The sequence below is a fragment of the Balaenoptera borealis genome, assembly GCF_965194805.1.
Source record: "Balaenoptera borealis genome assembly, chromosome: 3".
NCBI classification, from domain to species: Eukaryota; Metazoa; Chordata; class Mammalia; order Artiodactyla; family Balaenopteridae; genus Balaenoptera; species Balaenoptera borealis.
In genome coordinates, this window is record NC_138866.1 from 168,071,930 (window position 1) to 168,096,147 (window position 24,218).

The 24,218-nt window shown below is 41.0% G+C and overlaps 1 protein-coding gene across 7 annotated transcripts in view; it reads left to right on the forward strand.

The window, feature by feature from the left end:
• NRP1 (neuropilin 1) overlaps positions 1-24,218 on the forward strand; it is a 137,645-nt gene that overhangs the window by 37,896 nt on the left and 75,531 nt on the right. For 5 of the 7 annotated variants that reach the window (XM_082385339.1, XM_082385343.1, XM_082385338.1 and 2 more), the window contains 2 exons: positions 17,863-18,044; positions 23,911-24,138. In XM_082385339.1, coding sequence (XP_082241465.1) covers positions 17,863-18,044; positions 23,911-24,138 — 410 coding nt within the window. Of the gene's footprint in view, positions 1-17,862; positions 18,045-22,791; positions 22,873-23,910; positions 24,139-24,218 lie in introns of all 7 variants that reach the window. The other 2 variants (XM_082385340.1, XM_082385341.1) reach the window with 1 other exon arrangement.

The window sequence follows — 24,218 nt, forward strand, 5'->3', positions numbered from 1 at the left end:
GTTTGTATCTAAAAAGCAGGCAGCTTTTAAGAACCCTGAATAAAGGTTGCTTTCTGCGGACACCTATGGTGTGACTATTTATAAAAAGTACCCAATCATTTGTCCTCTCCTAAAAGTGCTATTGGCAGAAAAGGACTTGGTGTTTAATCCATAACCTGTTATGCACTGCACCCCACAGTGGCAAAGCACACACAGAGCCAGAAGCAAGAGATCAAGAAAGCATTAAAAATGTCAGGCCACAAGACCATGTTTAAATGATTAGGTGAGACGCCGTCTTGGCTTAACAATGGCCGGGCACACCTCGGGGCCTGACCTCCCCACTTGCTCTGTTTTGATGGGTTATTGCAATCTGTTCCGAAATTGAATTTCAGTTTGTTTCGATAGCATTTTGCAGTAAATAGGAGTGCCTGTGGTATCTCGTTTGTGAATCTTGATGTAATAATCAGAGGTAATTGAAGCATGCACAAGCCACAGACTTATGACATGTTTTTAAACAAGTATTGACTGATATGAAACTAATTTAACAAAAACTGGAAATCGGACTCCACCGAGAAGGTGTGCACAGAATACAGAGTCTGTTGCAAATGCACCAAGTTTGGCTTTAAAAACGGCATGTTCAAATTTCCTTACCTTTCCTGAAGGAGTTTGGGTGCAACTTACTGACAGGCAAGGTTGTGACCCTAGGACTTGGGCTAATCACCTGACGACTAGAGTTAATCGCTTCTCAGTCCTGGGGTTTGGGTTAACCTGTCCGTCATCTGTCATCTCCACCTGCCTCAGTGGCTCCCATGGATAAGAAAATCTCTTGGTAAGGGAGGCCCACAAAATTAACTCCAAATGGCAATGTTTCGTGTAGACTAGCATAGATTTGGAATCTTTTTATTTATAAATTAATCTTCCTTAGATAAGATTGTAATCTTCTGTATTTATGCTCATGCATACACCAATATATGTGCATACAGGCATATCCCATATAGGCATTACATACATCCTCACTTACAAAGTGCCTGCTGGACTTATATTCGTTTCAATGTAAGTTCAGTACTAAAAAGGAGAAATAAAAGAACAAAACCTGTAATTTACATCTCTAAGCCATACAACAGACAGATTATTAGAGCAGGGCGTGCAATTCTCCTTAGACTCTGGATTTCAAGAGGGGTGAAAAGCATTTGAGGATAAGAATTTGAAATTCAAATGATGAAAAAAATAGTCGAAAGTGTTGGCTTCTGCAGATACTGACCTTAAATACAAACGGTGGTGAATTTATGTGTTCAGGCACTAAAGAAAGGAGAATGAATTGTGTGTAGTGCGCTCAGAAGATCAGCATAAAAATAAAGCCTGTGCAACCTTATGATGCTTGTCACCTGACTGAAGGAAGCAGAGGGCAGTGATAATGCAGGCGGGCACATAACGGGGAGAAAATAATGAACAGCTTCATTAGGCAAAACTCACCATTTGTATGTGTTTCGAACACACACTAATGTCCATTGGATTGAGACTTTATGTGGAGCAAATTACTTTAAAAGGTCATGAATTACAGCTTCTTAATATACGATTCAAAATGCATAAATGTCACCCTTACCCGTAACACGACCAGGGATGGCTGAAAAGTTGAAGTCTAAACATTGTATTTTTCTAAATAGAAATCTTGAGGACAGGGACCTCATTAGAACCATCATTCCACCTGTGGAAACTGAAACAGGTAGGCTTGACATAAGTGTCCAGGGATTTATAGACATAGAGCTTATTATCACTAATAGGAATTGGGCTCTTGAATCCCAGAACATCTAGACGAGGCTATGCCCCTAAGTATTTGGTGTTCTCTTCCAAAGAGACGTTGTTGTCATGATGGCTATTTTCATAAGGTTTAATGTAATTGGAACAAAAGCAGAACACAGTTCCTTGAGTTTTCCCAAAAGCAATTTACGTGATTCGTAGAAAAAATTTTTGAAAGTGTAAGATGTTTTCTTTCAGAACTATTTACTAAACAGTTTACAAGATCCCGATTAAATGATGTTAAAATATGAATACATAGTTATGCCATGTTTGTTCTCATTTTTCTTGTTTATTTATTTTCTCAACAAGCATGAACTTGTTTCCCAGGAAACTGTTTTTGTTTCTGACTTTCAGAAAAATCCAAGATAAATAGAGAGACATATTTTCTATCCACAAGAAGTATAATCTTATCAGGGGAATGAATAAGTCATGGTAACACCTAAGAAAATAATTCCAGGTCAACATGGGGCAAATGTATAATTACTCAGTCCATACTGGCTCAGGGATCCATAAATTCAAGTGGAGGAAACATTTACAGGCGATTGAGTCTAAGAAAATCTTCACAGAACAAGTGAACCTTGAGTTGGGCTTTGAAAGTATGGAATTTGGATTGGCAGAAAAAGGAAAAGAGAAACTCCTAGGGAAGAGATGCCAGAATAAATCTGTGCAGTTATCCTTAGATGGGGGACATCAGGGCAGTTGTTCCTGACCTTCAGAAGAGCTAACACTATCCCAGGGTGGTAACTGGTCAGAGACGTCACAGAGTCCCCAGGACTAGCCAGGGCATGGCTCCTTCAGTTTGTGCTTTAAAATGAAAACCCTGCACCTAGTACCTGGACATGCATTTGACCTCCAAATCACCCTTTCTAATTTCCTTTTTACTCTGCCATTTATCTTCTAGGATTCATATTTTATCTTTTGACTTTTTTTAAGGCCATTATCAAAAGTCATATTAACCAGGTTTAAACACTGTTTTTAAAAGTTCAGTTTAGAGCAAGAAGGAAATGCAGCGTTTTGTTTGCAGCCCTAGCAGAGCCTGGGCTTACAGCCTCCCTGAGACAGCCCTGCAGCTGTGAAATAGGAGAGCACGGCCTGGAGGGTACGGAAGATGCGCTGCTGTAGAAATGTCCTCGGATTATCCTCCCCTGGCACAGCTTCCGTTTCTTTTACCTCCCCCTAGCCCCCAGCACCAGTGCTATTGGCTCACCTTCAGTCCCTGACAGCGAGGTCCAGACCCAGGGGCGAGGAGTCAGCTCTCTGTCTGGACCACCACTCAGACCCTGGACTCCATTCCAGGTGCTCTGGGTGACTCTGTGCAAACCATTCAGGAGTTAATTCAGTTGATTCCCTAGTGAATTCGGTAATGAGTTGCCTGTGAAGACAGTGGTTTGACAAAATTGACCAGCTGGTCTAGGAGTGATGTGGACACAACTGCAGAAAAGACATCCTCTACCTGTCTACCACAGGGTGCTACCGGTTCACTCTCTCTTTTCAAGCCTGTACCACAAGGACAAGCACAAAAGCCTTCTCAGCTATTCAGAAAAGAGTGCTACCTATATATAAGCTATTACTACTTTTTTCACCAAAAATTCTGTATATATAATTATAAGCAATTATAAGCTTGTATATAAATATAAGCTATTACTACTTTTTTACCACAAATTATATATATATGTGTGTGTGTGTGTGTGTGTGTGTGTGTGTGTATGTATTTCACACATGCTAAGAATACTTTCTTCATTAATTGCAAAGCATAATGGGAGTAAAAATAAAAGCTTTTGCTAATGGTCTTCTACCATTTGTATGGAAGATTTCCATTGAAGAGATCAATATTATTACTGTTCAAACATTTACCCAACCAGTGTTTGACATGTCTGTCACACATTAAGGGGAAAGTATGTTTGAAGACATTGGATTTTAACGAAGAAAAATTAGAGAAACTTCCAGTTGAAGTTATTATATTTAAAGACTGCCAAACCCAACATTACTTCTGCTTCGGTAGTATTTGAACTGTTGTTAACCTGTGTTTCTGAGTGTACATTCATCAGTGAATAATTAGGGAGGAATTCAGTAGTAAGTCATTGATAGAAAGGCCATTTGACTTCCAAATTTACAAAAGCCTATTTAAAGGTTTAAAAAATTATGGAGGCTATGTGTGTGTTTAACTAGTGAAAATGGGTATTTTGTCTCTGTCTGGGAAAGAGAATAATTACAATCTGAGTCATTCAGGGAAGTGTCCTAAATCAGTGACATTTTTACAGTGCAGCAATAATCTTACTATATTACACACACAAAAAGATGTTAAAGGGACTATCGGTTGGTATGAAATTACATAGTAGTGTGAAGAGGGAAGCAGTAAGAGAAAATTCAACATCGAAAGTTAACAGTTACAAAAATAGGAATGTTCTCTGTCCAGAATTTGGAGATTTTGGCTGGCATACTTAGTTTGTAAAAGAAAAATCATCAGGATAAATTAAATTTTTTCTTTAGGATCAGAAAGCCAACACTCAAAGTCGATGTGGAAATTGTTTGTGTTAAATTGTCACCCAGGCACCCCTTTGATCTCTGGCTCCATCCACGGGGGGTCCTGGATCAGCGCTTCCTTCTGCTACACACCTTCCTGGATCCTGGCTCCCCAGAGCTGGTTTTTCGTTCCCAGGACAAGACCCTAACTCTAGATCACCTAGCCCCAAATCAGTAAGAAGGGCAGAGGCTGGAGCATGTGGAATGGAGGAGAAGGAAGGCAGAGAAGGTTCTGGAAAGAGAGGAGAATAGAAGTCTGGCCCTCCACCCTGCCCTTCGTGGCACAGATACCACCCCAAGTCCCCAAAACTCAGTTATAGAGCCTTTGAAATGCATACATGCTTTCAAAGCGCTCAGCATCCCTGGGTGGCTAAAATAATGATGTCACATCAGCCTTCGAGCAATTAGAGAAGTTTCTGTACTTATCTGTGTTTTGCCTGGTTTTTTGCCTGTCAATCTAATAAATGAATTGTTTGAATTTTTCTCTTCTTACAATACTAACAAAGGGAGAGATGAGGGGCGTGACGGCTATGCTCAAAGAGCTGCAAGGCTCTCGTGTGCAAGAGGAGCTAAATGTGGTCTTAGGATCAATGGGTGGAAACCGCATTAAATACTGAAGAAACATTTATTGAGGGAACAGATCTGAGGCAAAGTCAGGAAGACTTGGGATCGTTGCCAGGCAATGAAGATGGGCTGAACTCCCTGTCTGGACTCAGTGTGTTTCCTCTTCCTGGAGGTTTCTGAAGAAGGCTGAGAAATCCCTTGGTGGAAATCTCAAATTAGAAGTAGACCCTGATGATCATAGAGACCCTTTCCATCATCTCCTAAAAAGTGAGATGCAATGGTTCATCTTTCATCATAATACTGTAGAAAGTTCTGATTCTTCTGTTAACTGGATTTGAAATATGCAGGTCCTTCAGTGTTCTGGGCTTCAGTTTTCTCATCTATAAAATGTATCCCTTAGATCTCTTCCCACGGTAAACTTTTGCTAGTTTTATTCATCGTGTTCACCTTAACATTAACTAGGTAGTAAAACCAGTGTGTTCCTGATTCCTGTGCTCAGACAGACTCTGGATTCAGCCATGCCCAGTGCATTTGTCAGCGTCAGCTGAGTCCCTTTTACTGAGTATAGGCACAGTCTTACATATCGGCGCCATATTTGTTTAGTCAGAAACAGTCGCTAAAACAGTTTTTCAAAGCACTGATTCAAATTGAATTTCTAACATGTAAGGCAGAATAGGAGAAGGAATTAGGTTGCCAAATTTATCTCCATCTTCCCAAATTTATGTCATCATTTACAAAGTTGATTCCCTTCCTCCCTGGATTTTTTTAATTATTTCTGACCTGTGGCTAGTGCAAAGTAAGTGACTTTTCAAAATAGTACGTAGAAAATACTTTCTGACCAACATGAGTTCCACCTCTATTGTGTAATAAAAGGGTCTTATGATCAATGAAATTGGTATATGTTGGGTTAAACCAAGTTAAATCAAGGTTTCATACCCATGGGACTTCTCAGAGCCTTATACTGACACAAATTATGGATATTCACAAAAGGAACATTATGACGTGCAGCGTTCCCAAATGATTTTGGGAAAAAAACATTCTTTTCAGAAGCATTTCATAAGACTGGTATTCTGAGGGACACATTTTAGGACCAGTTTCCTGTGATTTCTGCTTCCTACTTTAAAAAAAAAAAAAAACCAGCAGACAAGATCGGAAAGTGATGAAAACAATAATAATATGATCTAGGTAATTTGCCATTATAAGAGGGAAATGCAACCAGAATTAATGAAATATCTGAAATATGGGGTATTTCTAAAGTAATACAACTTCAAGAGCTGCAATGTTTTAAATGTTTCCCCTACAAAGATTCTCAAAGGATCTGTTTTATCATATATTTGTAAATGAGCACTTATCTGCTCCCAAATCAAGAACCAAAATGCTGGAAAACTGCCTTATTCCTATCTCTCCCTGTGACTGTACACTGTCAATTCTCTTGATAAACTTTATAGATAAAGTGCAGTGAACTTTAGCCCTCTACATTAAGACCGTTCAAAGAACTTAGGCTGTTTAAAGAGTGAAATGTTAAATTGTTTTATGTATTCTGGTTTTCGGTGAAAAAAAGAAATCTCCTTTCCTTATGAAATAATTAGTCAAAGTAAGGAAGATGTAGTACAGCTTTCTCTCTCCTATGCCTACCTGTGTTGTTTTTACAGCTGAGTCTTTAGTATTATCAAGGGGAACTTTTTATACCTTTCTCTAGCTTGTGCTGTGCTTAGGAGAAGCATGTGTTTGAAAATGCTCCCTTTATGCAACGTTTTATTTTAGCTAACTTGACCCTATTCCCTTTTCCTTTCTGTTAAGCTTACCATAAAGATGTTTTGGGGCTGGGGAGTGCTTTAGATGGTAGGATGAGGGCTATATGATCTCCTGGTTGGGTTAAATCCATGCTCCAAGCACAGAGCCATTTCTGTAAGCTGACCCTTTATGTGGTCAGATGGTTAAACTTAGCAAGAGGGTGCTTCTGGTCTTAGGCTACCGGTAAAGTTTATGGCCACTGCTTTCCTTTCTTCTAAACACACAGTTACTCTTCAAGGTCCATATAAATCATGAGGCCACCTAGGTCATTAAAATCCTTTCTTGTCTCCATGAGCTTGTTCCTAACACAGAGATAATTAAAGGCTTGCTTTATACCAATTAATTACTCAGTCTGTAAAGCAAGTCAGCGATAAGAAAAAAATCATGCAAACTAATGTTTAGGCCAATAACCAATGATTCTCTGCATATTTTGTTTTTTAACTAATTTGCATGTTGTAACATAGAAAAAAGCCCTGGTTGACACTTGAAGTATTTTATGTCCATGATATATTTCTCATTATTTAAATTATTACCTGTATCACAAATTGACTTGGGTTACAGAATACATCCTAGGTTAGTTAGTAAGACTACTAGTAACCCAGTCATCTGCAGTTGAAACACCTGCTTTTTGACTTAATAGAATTTTAAATAATGAAAAATTCAGAAAAGAACAAATACCCTAAGCATGAATGCTTCGGACTCTAAACATGACTTACAGCAAACAGAACGCTGCTTTCAGTAAACATGAGGGATTATGAAACTCTCTCTGTGACGTGATCTGTTTTTCTCCTGTGAATTTCTTTCTAGCATCATACATGAATCAGGCCCGTATCTAAAAGCTTCATATTTCTTGGCTGTGGTTAGCTCAGGGGTTTGTACTCTACGTAAACCTTAAGGGTCTACTGAACAGAATAGCACCATTTTGACTTGGATTGGTGCCGACTGGCCATCCTAAAAGTCAGCTCAACCTTTCTTTCGCCATTGGTGTCACTAAAAGGAAGAGACATCTGTCTGTCACTAGACCCACTTTTCTTCAGCATTTTTTGCTTTCCACTTTTTCAGAAAAAAATGGGTTGTCATTACAGACTAAGGGACTTCCCCACTGCAGAATGAATAATCTCACCTACCTGATGCTGAAAAGGTTCTACTGTAATTACTGCAAAGAAAGGGGAAAAAAAGCCTTTAAAAAAAATGAGTATTTGCCAACTTTAGTTCCTGCAGCTCTGATTAGCAAACTACCTAGATCCCCACTGAATAATTACTAATTAATCAGGAGGATTTTTTTTAACTCTTACAATTAGCACGTTAGGTCCTATAGTCTAAAACAGAATTATGCCTTTATTTCTTTTTCCAAAGAATTGAAAAGGGAACTCGCAGATTATGATCTTGCTATGCCTTAAGGCAGAGTCACTGCTTTTCCAGAACTGGAAGTTGTCCCCTGGTGCGTCCACTGTACCAACTGAGGGGGCTTTTTGAGCAAATTTAGCACTGCATGCTGATAGCACTAATCCAATTGCAAATCATTAAATCAGTTGGGTACATCAGTGGAAACACTTAACGGATTTAGTGATTTCTTTAAAAAAAAAAAAAAGTATTGTAGTATATATAAATTGATTTCTTTAACTCCTTTCTGACTATGGCTTTAATTGACTGATTTTTGGTGGTAGTACTAGGGCAAGACCTACTGTCATTCCAAATAGTATTTTTCAGAATATCAGGTTATGTCATCTTCTGAGAGTTAGTCATCTTCTGACTGATAGATCCCCCGGGGAGATAACAATAGCCAAACTTCCTGTACTACCTAAACTACAGTCTGTCTTGAGCTGTGTAATATATACCTTTTGGAAAATAAAGCTGTGCTCCATTGGGTTCTCTGTGCATTTGTCTCTTTGCTTCTCCTGCATTCCAGCCTCACTTGGAAGGGGACATCACCATGTAGTATTTCACTGAGTCCTCCCTATCATCTTGTAAGTTTAATTATCATTTTGTCCATTTTGCAGGTGAGCAGCTGAGGCTCACAGACGTCCGTTAGTGACACTCAGCTAGTCAGTGACTGAGTGTGAGGAATTAATCGCAGCTGTCCCAGTTTGGCGAATTTGACGGCTGGCCAGGCAGGTGGCACCTCCTGCCCCACTGTTCCCTTTGAGACTTTGTGGGAGGTCAAAAATGGTGGGGCTTCTTGACAGATTAAAGGTGCAGGAGTGAGTCCTGAAGCTCAGAGCCCACATCAGAGCCCAGTTTTTAACACCTGAGCTCTCTCTCCACTTTATCCCCCTGAGAAGCCTGAGAGAAGAGGAACAGAGAGGAGAGAACAGCCTTTATTTAAAACAAAACCCAAAACTTAAAGATATAAGTATTTAAAGTAAATAAGAAGGAAGTAAACGTGTCCAAGACGCCCCCTCTGTCACTTTTTGATGGTTTGACTAGCTATATAAACTCATCTTGAGACAATCCATGAAAGTAATTCTTTTTTTTTTTTCCCTGAGAAGAGTGGAAAATTGGCAAGAGGTAAAAATTTTCTATGAAATAGGGAGGCGAACAAGTTGTAAATGATGTTAATATCTTCCAGATGGCACCGTTTTACTTGGGAACCAAATTTATTGTAATTAAAGGCATGTGAATTTTTCTATAAATACTGAACTTTGCAAGTTTGACATTGGAAGACTCCATTACCTCGGAGCGTAGTTGTTTTAAAGGAGGCGTCCCTGGTCTTCCGTTTCAAATGCATCTTTGGATTTCATAATCGGAGTTAAACCATAAAGATATTTCCCCATGTGAAGGATTTTTTATCTTCCATGCCAGTAAATCTTAATTACAAAGTGAGATTCCTCAGAAATGAGAAATTCAAACTCGAAGCACTTTCCGTGAAAATTATATATATTTTGACCATTATTTTACACCACATGTCTTGAGTTCTTTTATATATTTATTTTTGAATTAAGCTATTATCACTCTTCTGTCTCTAGACATATGTGTTGGACAATCTCAGAGTGTCTGTTTTGCTTCAATCAGGAGAGCGTGACTCTCTCCAGAACCCTGCTTTCCTTTCTGCAAGCGAGGACCGTGGTCGGCTGAGGGCTTTCAAACCAACAGCCGATGGGACCTGAGAACATTGAAATAGCTTCCAGCCTTGTGCAGTTTCCCACCCCGGCCCTTCATCTTACCCTGGATCCTTCTAGCCTTTGCCCTGCCAGGGGATGTAAGTGGACAATCCCTGCTGCTTGGGTTTGTACTGCAGCTTCCAAGCTCCATGCGTCCATCCAGAGCTGGGTCTGAGCGATAGGCAGAATCCCAAGATCCTCGGCCCCTGGTTACACACATCTTCTCCCAGTTACTCAATCACCTATTAATCCAGGTGCTGCTGTACAGGGATTTTGCAGATTTAATTAAGTTGCCAAATCAGTTGGCCTCAAGAAAGGGAGGTTATCCTGGGCGAGCCTGGCCTAATCAGGTGAACCCTCACTAGGGACTCAGCTTTTCCTGAGGAGTTTTGAAGCATAGGAAGAATCCAATGTGAGGGAAAGTCTCTGTTGCTGGCTTTGAAGCTGGAGAGGGCCAGCTCCCTGGTGTGGCAAGGAAGGTGGGTGGCCCCTGGGATCTGAGAGCAGCCCCCAGTTGGCAGCCAGCAAGGAAACGGGGGCTGCAGTCCCACAACTGCAGGAAACTGAACTCCGGCACAGCACTGTGAGCTGTGACAAGGACACGGAACTCAGATAAGAACGCGGCCCTGCAGACACTTGATTTCCATCTTGTGATACGTTGAGCAGAGACCCCAGCCAGGCCAGACCAGACTTCTGACCTACAGACTCTGAGCTAATAAGTGTGTGCTGTTTTAAGCCCCTACCTTTGGGGTGACTTGTTATGCAGCAGCTGGAAGCTGTCTGCTACCTGCTGAATGTTTATTATCTCAGTTTCTTTCTTTCCAGTTGGTCTTGACCAGCTGTGACCCACTGCCTTTGATTATCCCTTTGTATTACTACAGTGAAAACCATTTAATATTTCTTTTTACTCCAGTAAAAGTTTTTCCTTAAATATTTCTTTCTTTACTTTTGTAATACCTCATTTCCTGGGACTGTTCGCTCTTATACATATTATGTTATTATCTAACCTATTAATGATCCATTTTTCTATGGCTGCAATAAAATTATTGATATTCATTATTATGGCCCTGAGGCATTACAGAAGCTTAAAAATGAAAATTTTAATGTGTGAGATCAGCTTTATGAGTTTTACTGTACTCTGATTATTTGAGAAGGGGTTACCTGACTATCATTCATATAGAAATCTTTACTGAGCTTTAATCAGAGGAGCCACACAGCAGAAGTGTCAGGTGGAGTCTATGGCGTTGGAACTTCCTGGAGGAGAACGATCTGGAAGCCTGTGTACGAGTAACAAGAGTAACACCACGTGGGCCTTTGAGGAGGCCAATGGCATTAAACAAAAGACAGTGTTTGCAGCAACTTTTTGTTCCAAGAAAGGTGAGATGTTTGACGTCCCATTTACCATTGGTGGAGTAGGTTGCTGGAGAGATGGTTTGGCTGAAGTACATCCAGCAGCCACGGAGCAAAGCTGGCTGATCGTTTAGCACCAGGCTCTCCTGGGCTCTGTGGCGTGGGCCAGGCCAGCCCGCGGTCACACCTGCACCCTGGCACTTGTGCTCTTGAAGTTCAGTAGACGCTAGACCCTCGGTCTCCTCATAGCTGGAGCCTGAGTGTGGGCGATAAGATCAGTGAAGGAACTTGACGACGGGGCAGTGGAAATGCCACTCAGATGCTAACCTGCTACGCCAATGTCTCACGGGCAGCTACGTCCAACTGGAAAAAAATGCAGACAACGTCAATAGCGTTTTACGTCCTGCAAATACGCGTAAACACACGACAGGTAGAGAGGTGATAATGCTGTGGATTAGAAGTTAGACTCACGGGGGTGTATGGAAAGTACTACTAGAATAGAAGTAAGAAAAACTGAATTTTAGAAAGTGTTCTAACAAATGCAAATGAGCCCCAGGTCGAGGCTAATGTCCTACAATCCTCTCATAATCCACAGGGTGCATATAGGAAGAAACAGATAATATATACATGAGCAAATATATCTCTAGGAAAAATACATGCCATTATTTTAATGAAGGAACAATTACTTTATAAACCTAGAAACAAACTTGAGAGGGGACTATGCCAATGTAATAAACAAAGAAATATCAGTTCACGGTACAAATTTTAAAATTTTGTAGGGATTGAGAATGACTTTCATAGAAATTGGTATTTGACCCCAGGCCCGGGGGCTGGAGGGACAGGAGCAGGTCAGCCTCTCTGTCCCTCTGAAGGTGCTGCGGGATTCTCCGCCGTGCCGCGAGCTCAGGCCCTCTCCCCGCTCTGAATCTAGGCTTTGCCAGCTCCATCCTGGGGGTGCTGCACCAGGCTGGCTCCAGCCTTGGGGGTCGTCAGAAGGTCCTGCCCTTCCCACCTACCCATCCTGGGGATGCAGGCTCTACCTCCGCCCCGTCTTTAGTGGAGCCATCTGTGTTCAGGCCCAGGGCGCTGGCACTAGGGAGAGAACGAAATTACAGCTGCCTTTCAGCCCCACTCCTATTTCTATTATCCAGACTGGGCTTGGGTTCTAGCCACGTGGTCCCTGCCCTGAACGTTAGCCTGAGCGGGAGGACCAGGATAGCTCCAGGAGGAATCCCATTCAGTGGCCACCATCAGCTCCACTGAAACTTTCAACTCACGTGACTCCTGAAAGGCAAGGACTCTTCCTGTCTCTGTCTCTGTCTCTATCTCTCACATGCACACCTGCACATATACCTTTCCACACACCAGGATGCTTGTTTGTACAGCTCTAAGCACACTGTTAAGAAAACAACCGATGAGGTGTTCATTGATGTGGCATTTTCTAGCAACAGTGACCAGTTGACCAGTTGTTCATGACTAATTCTAAAATAATAAGCCATACCCATCTCCCACCCTCAAAAAGTATGTATGAAAGGGAGTAACAAGAGCAGATACTAGAATCAAACTTGTCCCACGCTGGGCAGTGTGGGAAAGATACTAATTATTTCATTCATGTGTCTCCTGCCCGGTGCTTCTACTGCTCTGGGCTCCTTCTGGGATGGTACTACCTAACAATCTCCCTCCTGGGATTACTGTAAAGACCATGTCAGACAATAATCTGAGAGTATATTGTAACAGGGAAGTTACTGTACAAATGGCAAGTATTACTACCAGCATTTCAGAAAGCATGAGATCAAATCAGATTCACTTTAACTTTCTAGTACCCCCCAAAAATGTATCACACAAGGAGCCTCATTGATCCCATTGTTTTAAAAACAAAAGGCAAAGCCTTTGATTTATTTCCAAATAAAACATCAAAAAAAGATAGTGTTTTCTGACCAAGAAATATAAAATTCTTAGCTGGGCAATAAGGTATTGATTTGCTACTTCATATATAAGTAGTTAATGCTTTTCAAAATAAATTTGATTAAGAAAGTATACTTGTCCATTGTAAAAATCTTGAAAAATACAGAAATAATAATAATAATACAGAAATAATCTCATTACCCAGAGATAAGCACTTGTTAATAGCTTGCATATTTCCCTCCTGTTCTTTTACTTCATATGAATGAAAATTGAGGATATACTGTGTTAAGTTTTTTTCACTTACTTATCATAAGCATTTTTCCTTTGTTATAAAAAATCTTTTGTTGAACATGCTTTTTAATGGCTGAATAATATTTCTCAATATGAATGTACGTAAATTCCTTCTTATCTTCCTGTCTGCCTTATTTCCATTTTTTCCCATTATTATAAAGCTTCAGGCAATACTCTTTGCATACATATTTGACATTATTCCAGATTATTTCTTTTGAATAGATTTCTAAAAATGCTTTTACTACATGAGTCTATGAACCTTATAAAAGGCTTTTCATGTATTTATCTTGATTAGAACCTTGCAAGGAAGCCAGAACGGTTAGGGGGTGGATCATGTAAAACTGCTCAGAAACACCAATGCAAACTAATTGGCCCCTCCAAACTCCATCATCGTATACTTTTATATCCAACTCCTCTTTCTAATACTCCGAGGGAAAAAAAAAATCTGTTCTCTTCTGGAGAAGAGGGAAGGTAATTCTTGGACAACAATACAGTAATCGTTTACAGCTTGTTCAGTTGGGATAGCTATTAATGCCTTGTGTAAAATAAACCAAAGATCCAAAGAAACACATTTTTGTAAGTGAAAATTATGTTAGCCAACATCATTTCTCACTCTGGTTTATGATGTCAGGTATCGAATTTCTCCATTATTAACGTACGTATGCATGTGAGGGGAGAGCCTCTTGGAAGGAGATTAAAAAGACACCATTACCTAAAATCCCCCTTCCTAACACCGAGAATGTCCAGAAGCTGTGAGGGGGTTGGTACAGTAGCTCCCCGTACAGACAACACCCTGCAGAGGATTCAGGGTTTTTTCCCATTAACAGGCCCCACCATAGAGTCAGGGGTCATTTGTACTCACAGGAGAAAACCCGACTTAAGTAAAGTGTGCTATTCGTCTAATTCAGCACCGCATACCTAGAAAGCCTCCCAAACCACTCTTTAGTGACTGAAGACATTTCTCATTTTCCCATCACTTTTCCCTTTCCTTGGCCATTTTCCTAAAACCATAATTCAAACTTTCCAGAAGAAAAAAAAACTCTGAGTAATCCTTTCAAGAATTCTTAGAAAGAAATCTTTATTCTTTTATCACTCTTATGGGAAACCAAACTCGTGATTACTATTAGGATTCAAAATGTTTTCACCACCCGCATATACCTGGGTAGTGTGAGAGCGGGGCTTATGTAAGCAAGAGGGCCTGGGGCTTGAGAAGCATGAGCTTAAAGCCAGGGATACTCATGGAAGAGCCACCCAGGGCCTCCCACCCGAAAACTGAAACCTTGGGAAAGTGTCTTTAATTGTAAGAAGGTTAGGTAGAGAGATCTAGGCCTTATTCCCAGTAAACGTCGGCTGCTTTACCATTATTAGTGCAGGAAGGGAAAGGTTTAAGGTAGAAGATTGATGAAGAGAGATTGGGGGCGGGGGGCGAATTCCCTGGCGGTCCAGTGGGTAGGACTCCGTGCTTCCAATGCAGTGGGCCCGGGTTCGATCCCTGGTCGGGGAACTAAGATCTCACAGGCTGCGCGGCACGGCCAAAAACAAAAATTTTTTTAAATTTAAAAAAAGAGAGGGATGAGAAGATGGCTGAATCCACCTGATGTTGGTGTTCCTGTGATGAAACACGGGGAGGTGAGGTCTGAGGGAGGCTTTCCTGTACAGGTGGGCAGTGCTCTTTGGACCCAGACGCAGCCTCTTGGTCACCTGGAACATTCTTTTTCTGGAGCTGGGCTCCAAAGGGACAGACGGGTTAACTTTGTGATCCCTCCTCTAGCTTTTATGAATTCGATTCCCAAGATTCCCCAGATCTCCTCCCGCAGCCTGAGCTTGTCGGTTCGGGATGCGAGTCGGATAGGTACCTCCAGGCTCACCTGCGCAGGTCTTTGGTTCCAGGACTGAGGATCTTAACATCCCAAGGAACGTGGTGCTTGCCGCGCCGGCAGCAGTAACAGAGCAGTGCAGCCGTCTGGGGGATCGAAATTTGCAAACTCAGGATCCTGGGCCTCAGGCCAATGCAGGCTGGGTGCGTCGCTGTGGCGACACATTTAGTCTCTGGGGAGGGTTGCTGGCACACCAGCTGCATTCCTGGCACCACGTTTGCCAGCGAGAAACTTATGGGGTGGAACTGGTCTCAACTCCAGAGGGAGAAGCAAGCTGCTTTCTTAACTTCCTTGGCAGTATCACCCTTTGCAATTTTTACGCATACATCCTCTTGAATATTTACATGAACTGCTATCTGTGATACATTTGGGGGCCCTGTTGGATGGTAGAAAGTGCTAAAATGATAGCAGCATCCCAGTTTATAAATGTAACTATTGTATCCCTGAATAATCCCATTGCCTAAAATTGGCACTTAAGATGCGATGATTTATCTCTTGCTGGGTAGAGAGCATCCAGTCCCGCTGCCCCTTTTCAAAATAGCTTTTACTGTTGCCAAGAGGAGAGCCTAGTATTTACTGCTAGAAGATAATGTGAATTAAAAGACTGGCTTCATCCACTGTTGTAATTCCCCAGCAGTCTAATAGCTGAGTTCTGTCATACCTGGGAGAAAGGTCTCCTCACAGAAATGCCCTTAGTTCTTCAGAATGCCTGACCCACCTCTCTTATTTGTGTCTGGAAGGCAAAATGCACTAGGATGTGGCCACTTAGTATTCAGACCATGTCGAGATGCAAGTAAAAAGCCTATAGAGCAGAGCCGGACGCATAGTCGCCAGGCCAAACGCAGTCAACAGCTCAAATCACAGTTAAATTATAAGCAAGCGTGGGGCAAACCACGCAGACCTGTCTAGTCAATGAAGCAGCAGAGATTAAAGGAATTACTGCATAAATGCCAACTTGTGAGGCTTTCATGAGTACAGAGATGGGGTTCTTTCCAGCTGCCCTCAGTTGACTACAAAAAGTCACTGAGGATTTTGAAGGTAACGCTGTCTTCATCTTCCTTCTCCTCCTCCTTTGTCTTGTCTTAACATGCAAAGCATCTCCCAGTGTCTAGAGAAACAAACAATTCCTCTGTGTAGCTCCATAGTTTTGCAAAGGGACAGAGATGCTAGCCGGCCAGTGATTTTACTCCTGGAATCAGCAGATGCAGCAGAGGAAATTCAGTTAGTACAATAATTCACATACACTAGTGCTTCATTCATTCAGTGTCAGCTTTCTTTTCTTCTTGATATACACAAAGCTGGCACAATTTTAACTGATGAGGTAATGTCATTTTTAATTTAGAGAGCCTTAAGCTGTCCACTTTAACTCGTGATAGCATCTTTGCAGTTGTCTCGTGAGACTTTACGTAAACATAAGTCATGTGTCCTGGACAGTTTGAAAAGGATTGCTAAGGAAGACATTGGTCATCATGAAGATTTCCCACACTTTGATCTCTTTTAAATTGCCAGATACAGTTTATGTTACTGCCATATTTTAGCCATTCCTGAAATTAATATATCCTAGGACTTTTGAACCAAGTTAAACACAGAAATAATGTTTTGCAATGAATGGATTGTAATGTCTTCATGTCAGTTCCAGAAGAAGTATGGAAGACAAATCAGATTATCTGGCTCCTAGGTGACTTGGCAAATAAAACGAAAAGAAAGAGCAGGGCACTAAGAAATACATAATGCCGAACAAAAAAAAAATCTTCCTGTTTTCCTGGGGGAATGCTAGTTTACTGGAGATGGATTTCCACCTTTTAGAGAAAAAAATGGTCCAAACACATGCATTATCTCAGTGCAATCTTTAGGGTAATATTTTATTGCTACTTCCTTCATCATTTGTCTGCTTAGTGTATTATTAAGCCTGAATTTTTACAAATCATATCACTTTGATGATCTCAAGTGTGTCATATTTCCATTTCAAATGCCAATATTCCTTTAAAGGTAATAAGGCTGGTAGTAAATAAAGTTACTTTCCATTTTTAAATAAACTTTCTTCTTTGCAGAGATTATGTTCTGCAATTCAAGTTGTAGTTTGGGGAGAAGATGATCTGTGTTTTGACCACAGTGGATACTGAGAGAGTTTTTTTTTTTCTAAGAAGCCTGGAGCTTAGTGGAATTGAATTAAATAGTAAAGAATCTGTTTATTATTCTGTGGCCATATGTTTAGAGGGTCGCTCACAGAAATCAAAGTATTATTTATGGAGAGCTCCAGCCAAGGAGACATTTTGAATTCCTAAAAGAACTTCACAGTTTGAAAAGAATGCATAGCATTATGTATTGACAACCCCCCAACCCCAGACAAAGGAACACAATTTAATAAAAGAGAATTGTGCTCATGAGATTTTCCTTTTTCTTGTTAATTGGTTACTTTAACTGACATTGTCTGCAAGTATAATGGACACCATTATTCTTAATAGTTCTGTGTTGCTAGATGATGTATATGGACATGATGTAGTCCATTTTAATTATTTCATTTTGCTAGACTTTTTTCCCTCTTCATGAAATCCAGCAGTGAATGCAGATAGCAGTTTTGCTCCTGACAGATGGTGGTGGAGAATGCTGGTTTCTAAATTACTGAAATTAAAAGGACTTTTCTCGTTAACCTGATGTTTTCTTCCATCTTTGTGTCTTAGGTATGACTACGTGGAGGTCATCGATGGAGAAAATGAAAATGGGCGTTTATGGGGAAAGTTCTGTGGAAAGATTGCCCCTTCTCCTGTCGTGTCTTCAGGGCCATTTCTCTTTATCAAATTTGTCTCTGATTATGAGACACACGGGGCAGGATTTTCCATACGTTATGAAATTTTCAAGAGAGGTGAGTAACTTACAGGAGAACAAGTGTGACGAAGTGGTCATTAACGTTGCTTGAGCTCGTGAGAGACAAAGTGAAAAGAGAGACAAGGAGTAACGTTTTTAAACTTTTGGTAAAAAGTCATATATTCCCATTACAAAAATGTTGGAAAATACTTTAAACAAAGGAAAATTACCCAGTGTATGGAGGAAGCATGTTTAAAAAAACTTTTAAAATGTATTTTAAGCATCACAATTTCATCATTCTAATATGCTGACCAGTGTTTATAAGTTATATACTCTGTAAAACTCCTTTAAGAACATTTATTCTTATCTTTCCTATTCAAAAATAAGTTTGATCTACTCTTGAAGTTTCATTTCTTTAGTTAAAAATGCATGAGTCCCTCTTACCTTAAAGTCATGCACATCTTCTTCCCTTTTTTTTTTTTAACATCTCATTTAAGTTTATTCTTTTTTTAACATCTTTATTGGGGTATAATTGCTTTACAATGTTGTGTTAGTTTCTGCTGTAAAACAAAGTGAATCAGTTATATGTATACATATATCCCCATATCCCCTCCCTCTTGCCTCTTTGCTTTATTTTATTGCAAAATTCAAAACTGGTATTTCCCAGGAAAAGCAAAGCAGTAGTCCACTAGCCTTAGAGTTTCTAAAGCTATTGGAAGAAGAGGCTTTCTATTGATGGAGGCATGGTTGGGGAAAGAACTTCCTGGAGGAAGCAAAATAGTAATGCTTTAAATGGCATTCCCCTTCCAAAATAATTATCAGTTGCCCTCTCCAGAATAATCACTTACTAATCTTCTGTCACAATGGTATATATTGGGATGGGATAGAATCTGAGAATGTATAGTCTCCCAGCTTTGAGGAATTAAACACACATATCAATTGATAAAAATTGTAGCTTTGTCTGGATGTCACTGTTTTTCACAACAGCCTGTAGGTTCCTGCTGTGTGCTCAATTCAGCCTTCCCTTTTAAGTGGATATTAATGTGTGGGAGACCTTCCAGGGACAGAGGCTCAAGATTTAAATGTATTGTCCTGGAATATAGGAAAAAGAGCTTTATTTAATAGAAATAAATCCAGCCACACCAAATACAAAAGCCTAAGATCCTCTGGGTTGGTGGCCACCGAGAATAACAAAAAAGAGAGTTTTAAGGGTTTCTGGGAGCATTGGCACAACTTCTTTAAATTTCAAAGAAATCTGGTACTGTCCCATATAAATGTGGATAGATGGAGAGAACTTTCTTCAGAAATTCATCTGGGCACATGCTTAGAAAACCTTTAGTATAAATAACAGAAGACATAGGACCTCAGTGTGTTCACATGATTACATATGGACATATTTCCTTGTGTTGAAAGCTGTTGGACCTATATAAATCCACGTATGTGTATGTACACACATGCACAAACACACACATTTGCTTGCTGACCTGCATGTGACAGCATCAAAGAAAGAAAGTGTCAGAAAAGGAGGCAAGAATAACTTTTCATTGTCAGTGTTTCTCAAAGATATGAAGATGGTGGATGGAGAAAGAGCGAGATCCTTCCTGAGTCATTAACAATTCTTCAGCTTCCTTCCAGATGAACTCATCCCCACACTTCTGTTAGTCTCAGATGCACCGTGATTTCCCCCCTTTTCTCCCCTTAATGCTGTCCTTGAGACTCGAAGCCTTATTTTCTTCTTTCTCTTCTTGCCTCCCTACATCCAATATGGCTGCCAGTTCTTTTGGATTTTCGTCCAAAAGTCTCAAAGAGTCATGGCTTCAGAAATCTTGAATCACCGTGCCGTACACCTGAACCTGTTATAATCTTGTAAATCAACTATACCTCAATTAAAAAGAGAGAGAGTCACAGCTTCCTTTCCACGTCCACTGCCATTGACCAGACAAGCCTGCCTTGTGGTTATCCCCATGTTATCGTATCCTAACACAGCTTCTCAAATAGTCATCAAACTACTGTCCCCAAAATACCTATGGCAGGTGTCTGTCACCTGTCAGGTCAAGTTCTCCAAGGTCAAGCTCAAGCCTTGACATCAGTTGCTCCCAACCTTCCCGGCTTCACTCTCACAAACCCACAACCTGGCTTCCTGCCCCAGGTTGGTGTGCTTAGTGAGGTCCCGCAGACCTGCATGTGAATTTTGATTCGGCTACTGACCATCTGTGTGAGTGTTCAGAGCTTTGGATTCCTCATCTGAAAAGTGGATGACGGTATATAGCACAGGCTCTTTGTGAAGATCAGTTGAAATGAAAACATGTAGCCGGTGCCTGTTCCAGAAGATGCATCCAGTGCACACTAGCTGTTACATAGATAAAGGGGGTGCTTTATCCAGATTGCACAGCCCTCCCTCTCTTCTGGTTTAAGCCTTTAACCTCCATGGAAACCAGGCTCTAAGCTTATTCCTCTTAATTAATGTACTTTTTATTTTCCTACACTTGTACCCAGCTTGTCCCTTATAGATACACACACAAATATACACATATACAAACTGTATGTATATATATATACACACACACACAACTATGTTTCACTAACCAAATGTTTTTCCTGAGTATTTCCAAATTTCTTCATGTGTGCATGTATCATTTCCGAACTAAATTGGTACCACCTAAAAAATGCAAAGAAAACATCTTTCTTTCTCACTCATTGCACATATTGTAGTCCTTATAGATACTCCATAAAATCATGAACTAGGAGAATACATTCACGAACACATAGACAGGTTCACGAGCATTCTTTCCTCTAAAGCCATTTAATGATGTTATAGAATCTCCATTCTTTTGAAAACATAGCACTTCTTCCAGGCTGCAGCAATTTCAAGTTTCCTCAAAACACATAAATTAGACTAATCATAGTTGAACCAATACCTTAATTTTTCACTTGTTGACCTTGAGGTTTTCTGACAGTAGATTACAGGGCCATTTCTGCATCCCTAGGGCTGCATTTCTAGAGGACCACCTTTGCCTGACAGTGGTGGCCAGTCCTCACCTCTTCCCCATGCCTCCTGGAGCCCCCTGGACACCCTAGTTCTCTCCTCGGGTACCACATTCCCCTTCTGCAGGTCTCTTCCCAGATGCTAAAACCTTGGGCTACCAGCCCTAAAATGATTTCCATTCACTGAAAGAAATTTCTCTAGGAAACCCCAGCCTGCACACCTCCCACTCTGCCCCTGTCCTTCCCTGGGTCTGGGCCATCCAGGCCCAGACGCTGGAAGAAGCCGTATCCATTTCCCGTGGGTCTCAGTGAGGGAGGGGGTAGCATTTATTGAGAGCGGGATTGGTCACTTCATACATTATTTGACTAAAAGTCTGTACATTTAATAATAATTCCAAAGGGAATATTTTAGCTCTTATCATTATCCATCCTTATGGTCCTTAACAGCGAAATGTGGATGCCTGTGGCTACACAGGACGCTCTCAGTCTTACAAATAGCGGGGAAAGCATGGTGTCACCGGCTGCCAGTGCTGTGTGTGCACCCCTCACCCCAGTAGCTCACTCACTCCTGGGCACACCAGCTGCTCGCCCTTAGTCCTGTTTACGGCTTGTGTATTCACCATGGGATCCCTCAACCCACTCCCGCCCTCATCGTTTTTTGGGGAAGTGCTCACTCAACTGTGGCAAACTTATACAACAGGGATTAAGGAACCGAGTAAAACAAATTTTGATGTAGAATGGAGGAAGTAGGAAATTACAGAAGCTTTGAGTTTGAAAGGAATTTTTTTCAAATCCTAAAGCCCACCTCCCATTTGTGATGTACAGCATCTGAGGACCAGGAAGGTTCAGAGGCCACGGAGGCTACACAGCAGGTCAGTGATAAAGGCGGGACTAGAGCTCAGAGCTCCTGGTGCCCCATCCAGCTCTCTTCCACTTCCCCATGGAAGGTCCCCAGCCTTTGTCAAAATACGTTAGAAAGCCTGGGCTAGCTTCTAAAGGGATCTGACACGACAAGGATATACAGTGAAAGCATGGGGATTTATTTGATTTTGAAATTATGCCCTTAATTCCTGTCATTGTTTTTCTCTCATTAAATCTTAACCTAACCTGGGTAATTTTATTTTTTTAAGAAGGAGAAAATATTGGAACCTGCATTAAACTCTCCTGTTTGCTTTGCCAGCCAAATCCCCAGGGAGGAGGTTGGAGGTCTCCAGAGTCACTGTTCCTACATCTTGGAAATCAAATTCTAAAGGGTTCCCAATTACCTACATATAAACGACTTTGTCAATTAATGACAAATTGTCATAGTCATCTCAGAAGCCACCAAATAGCTTAGAAGCATATTATAAATTAGATGCACATTTCACAATCTCTTTACCTGAAATTGACATGGCAAAATGTCACATGGTAATAACTTTTTAACCAGAATCGAATAGATAAGCATTCGAGGCCATCGTGCTAAAGGGTGAGCCCCATCGTAGAAGGCTTGGGAAGGTATTCAAGGCAGAACTCTACCAACCAGGTTTATTGTGCCGTCTACGAAGTAGTCTTCTTCTTCGCCTCCAGGGCCACGGCTATCTAATACGTGCATGGGGAGAAAGCGATTTGATTTGTTTTTTCAACAGGCTGCCAGATGCGCTGAGGAGGAGATTCAGCTTATTAGCCCTCGCCACTAAAAATAGAGATCTGCTAGTTAAATTTAATGTGTATTAATGCCTAATATGTTGCCTTTAGTACTTGGCACTTTGGAAGAATATTTAGTTAAGAAAAAGCTCAACAAGCCTCCTTATTTAGAGTTGAATCCTTACACTTTCTCGCAGGGTCCCCATCAGTGAGGCAACGGTCCGGGAAAAGAATTGTTGAACTGAACATCCCCAGATTGGATCCTGAGATTCAAAAGGGTCAGGCCATCTCTGTTTCCCAGGGAGCCCTAAGAGCTCTTTGACAATCAGGGCAGCAGTGGTGGTGATAAGGGGCAGAAGCTGATAGGCTGATGTCCCTGTCCTTGGAGATGGGCAGTTTTCAATTGTGTGGTGAATAACACCCTATTCAGTGCTCATTCCATGAACCGAAATTGTGGTTATTCATGTAGTCATAAGGATGACATAATTTAAATATATGTAATTTAAATTACAGATCACTGTAATTTGTTGTCGTGATAACACTGAACCGTCATTTAAATTACACGTTATAAATATATACATTAACACATACACATACATATTAACATTTTAGAATGGCCTCCTGTACTGTATCTGATACTTTGGAGAAGGTTAGGATGTCAACATTGGTATCAGGTGACTTGTAGCCACAGGACCTGCATCCCAGTTTACCATGCCCCCACTAACACCCACAGTTTACTGGCACACCTGTGTCAACACCGTTCCAAATGAGTCACTCACCCTGCGTACATGTACGAATTACCTTTCACATTTGGTTTGTCAAAGAGGCAGAGGTCACATCTGGTAGAGTTACTGAGTCACTGGTGTAGGAATCTGAAACCCAAACTCCCTCCACTGAATCCTCTCCCTCGCCTTTGTAAATGTTCTATTTCACCAGTAAAGGGCTGTCAGCCTCAAGATTTAAAGATTTAAGCTTGAAGGGGCTGTAATTATTTCTCTAGGGCTCTGTCGAGATTTCTGTAGCTTACTCTTTCAATGTTCCCACATGATTTTGTATTTGTCATTTTTTTTTTCTCTACAACAGCAGAAGTTTTTAAATTGCTCCACACAAATGGAAAACTAAGGTGAACACAATAAATCTGAACTTGACTTTCCATACCTATCACCACTGTGAAAAGGCTGAGTAAGGAGTGATTAGGACTGTGATTATAATGGTGGGCTTTTATTAGAAAGATAAACCGTCTTTGCCCAGGTTATTTCTTGGTAAGGTCGTTTAAGTGGAATTTTCACTTTGCTCCTTTTTTCTTTTACTTATAGGTCCTGAATGTTCCCAGAACTACACAACACCTAGTGGGGTGATAAAGTCCCCAGGATTCCCTGAAAAATATCCCAACAGCCTAGAATGCACCTATATTATCTTTGCACCAAAGATGTCGGAGATTATCCTGGAATTTGAAAGCTTTGACCTGGAGGCTGACTCAAATCCTCCTGGGGGGATGTTTTGCCGCTATGACCGGCTGGAAATCTGGGATGGATTCCCTGATGGTAAGAATGGCAGGAAGCACCCCCAAAAAGGAAGGATCTGGGGGAAGAGTCCTGGGATCCTTTTACAAGCATCATGACAC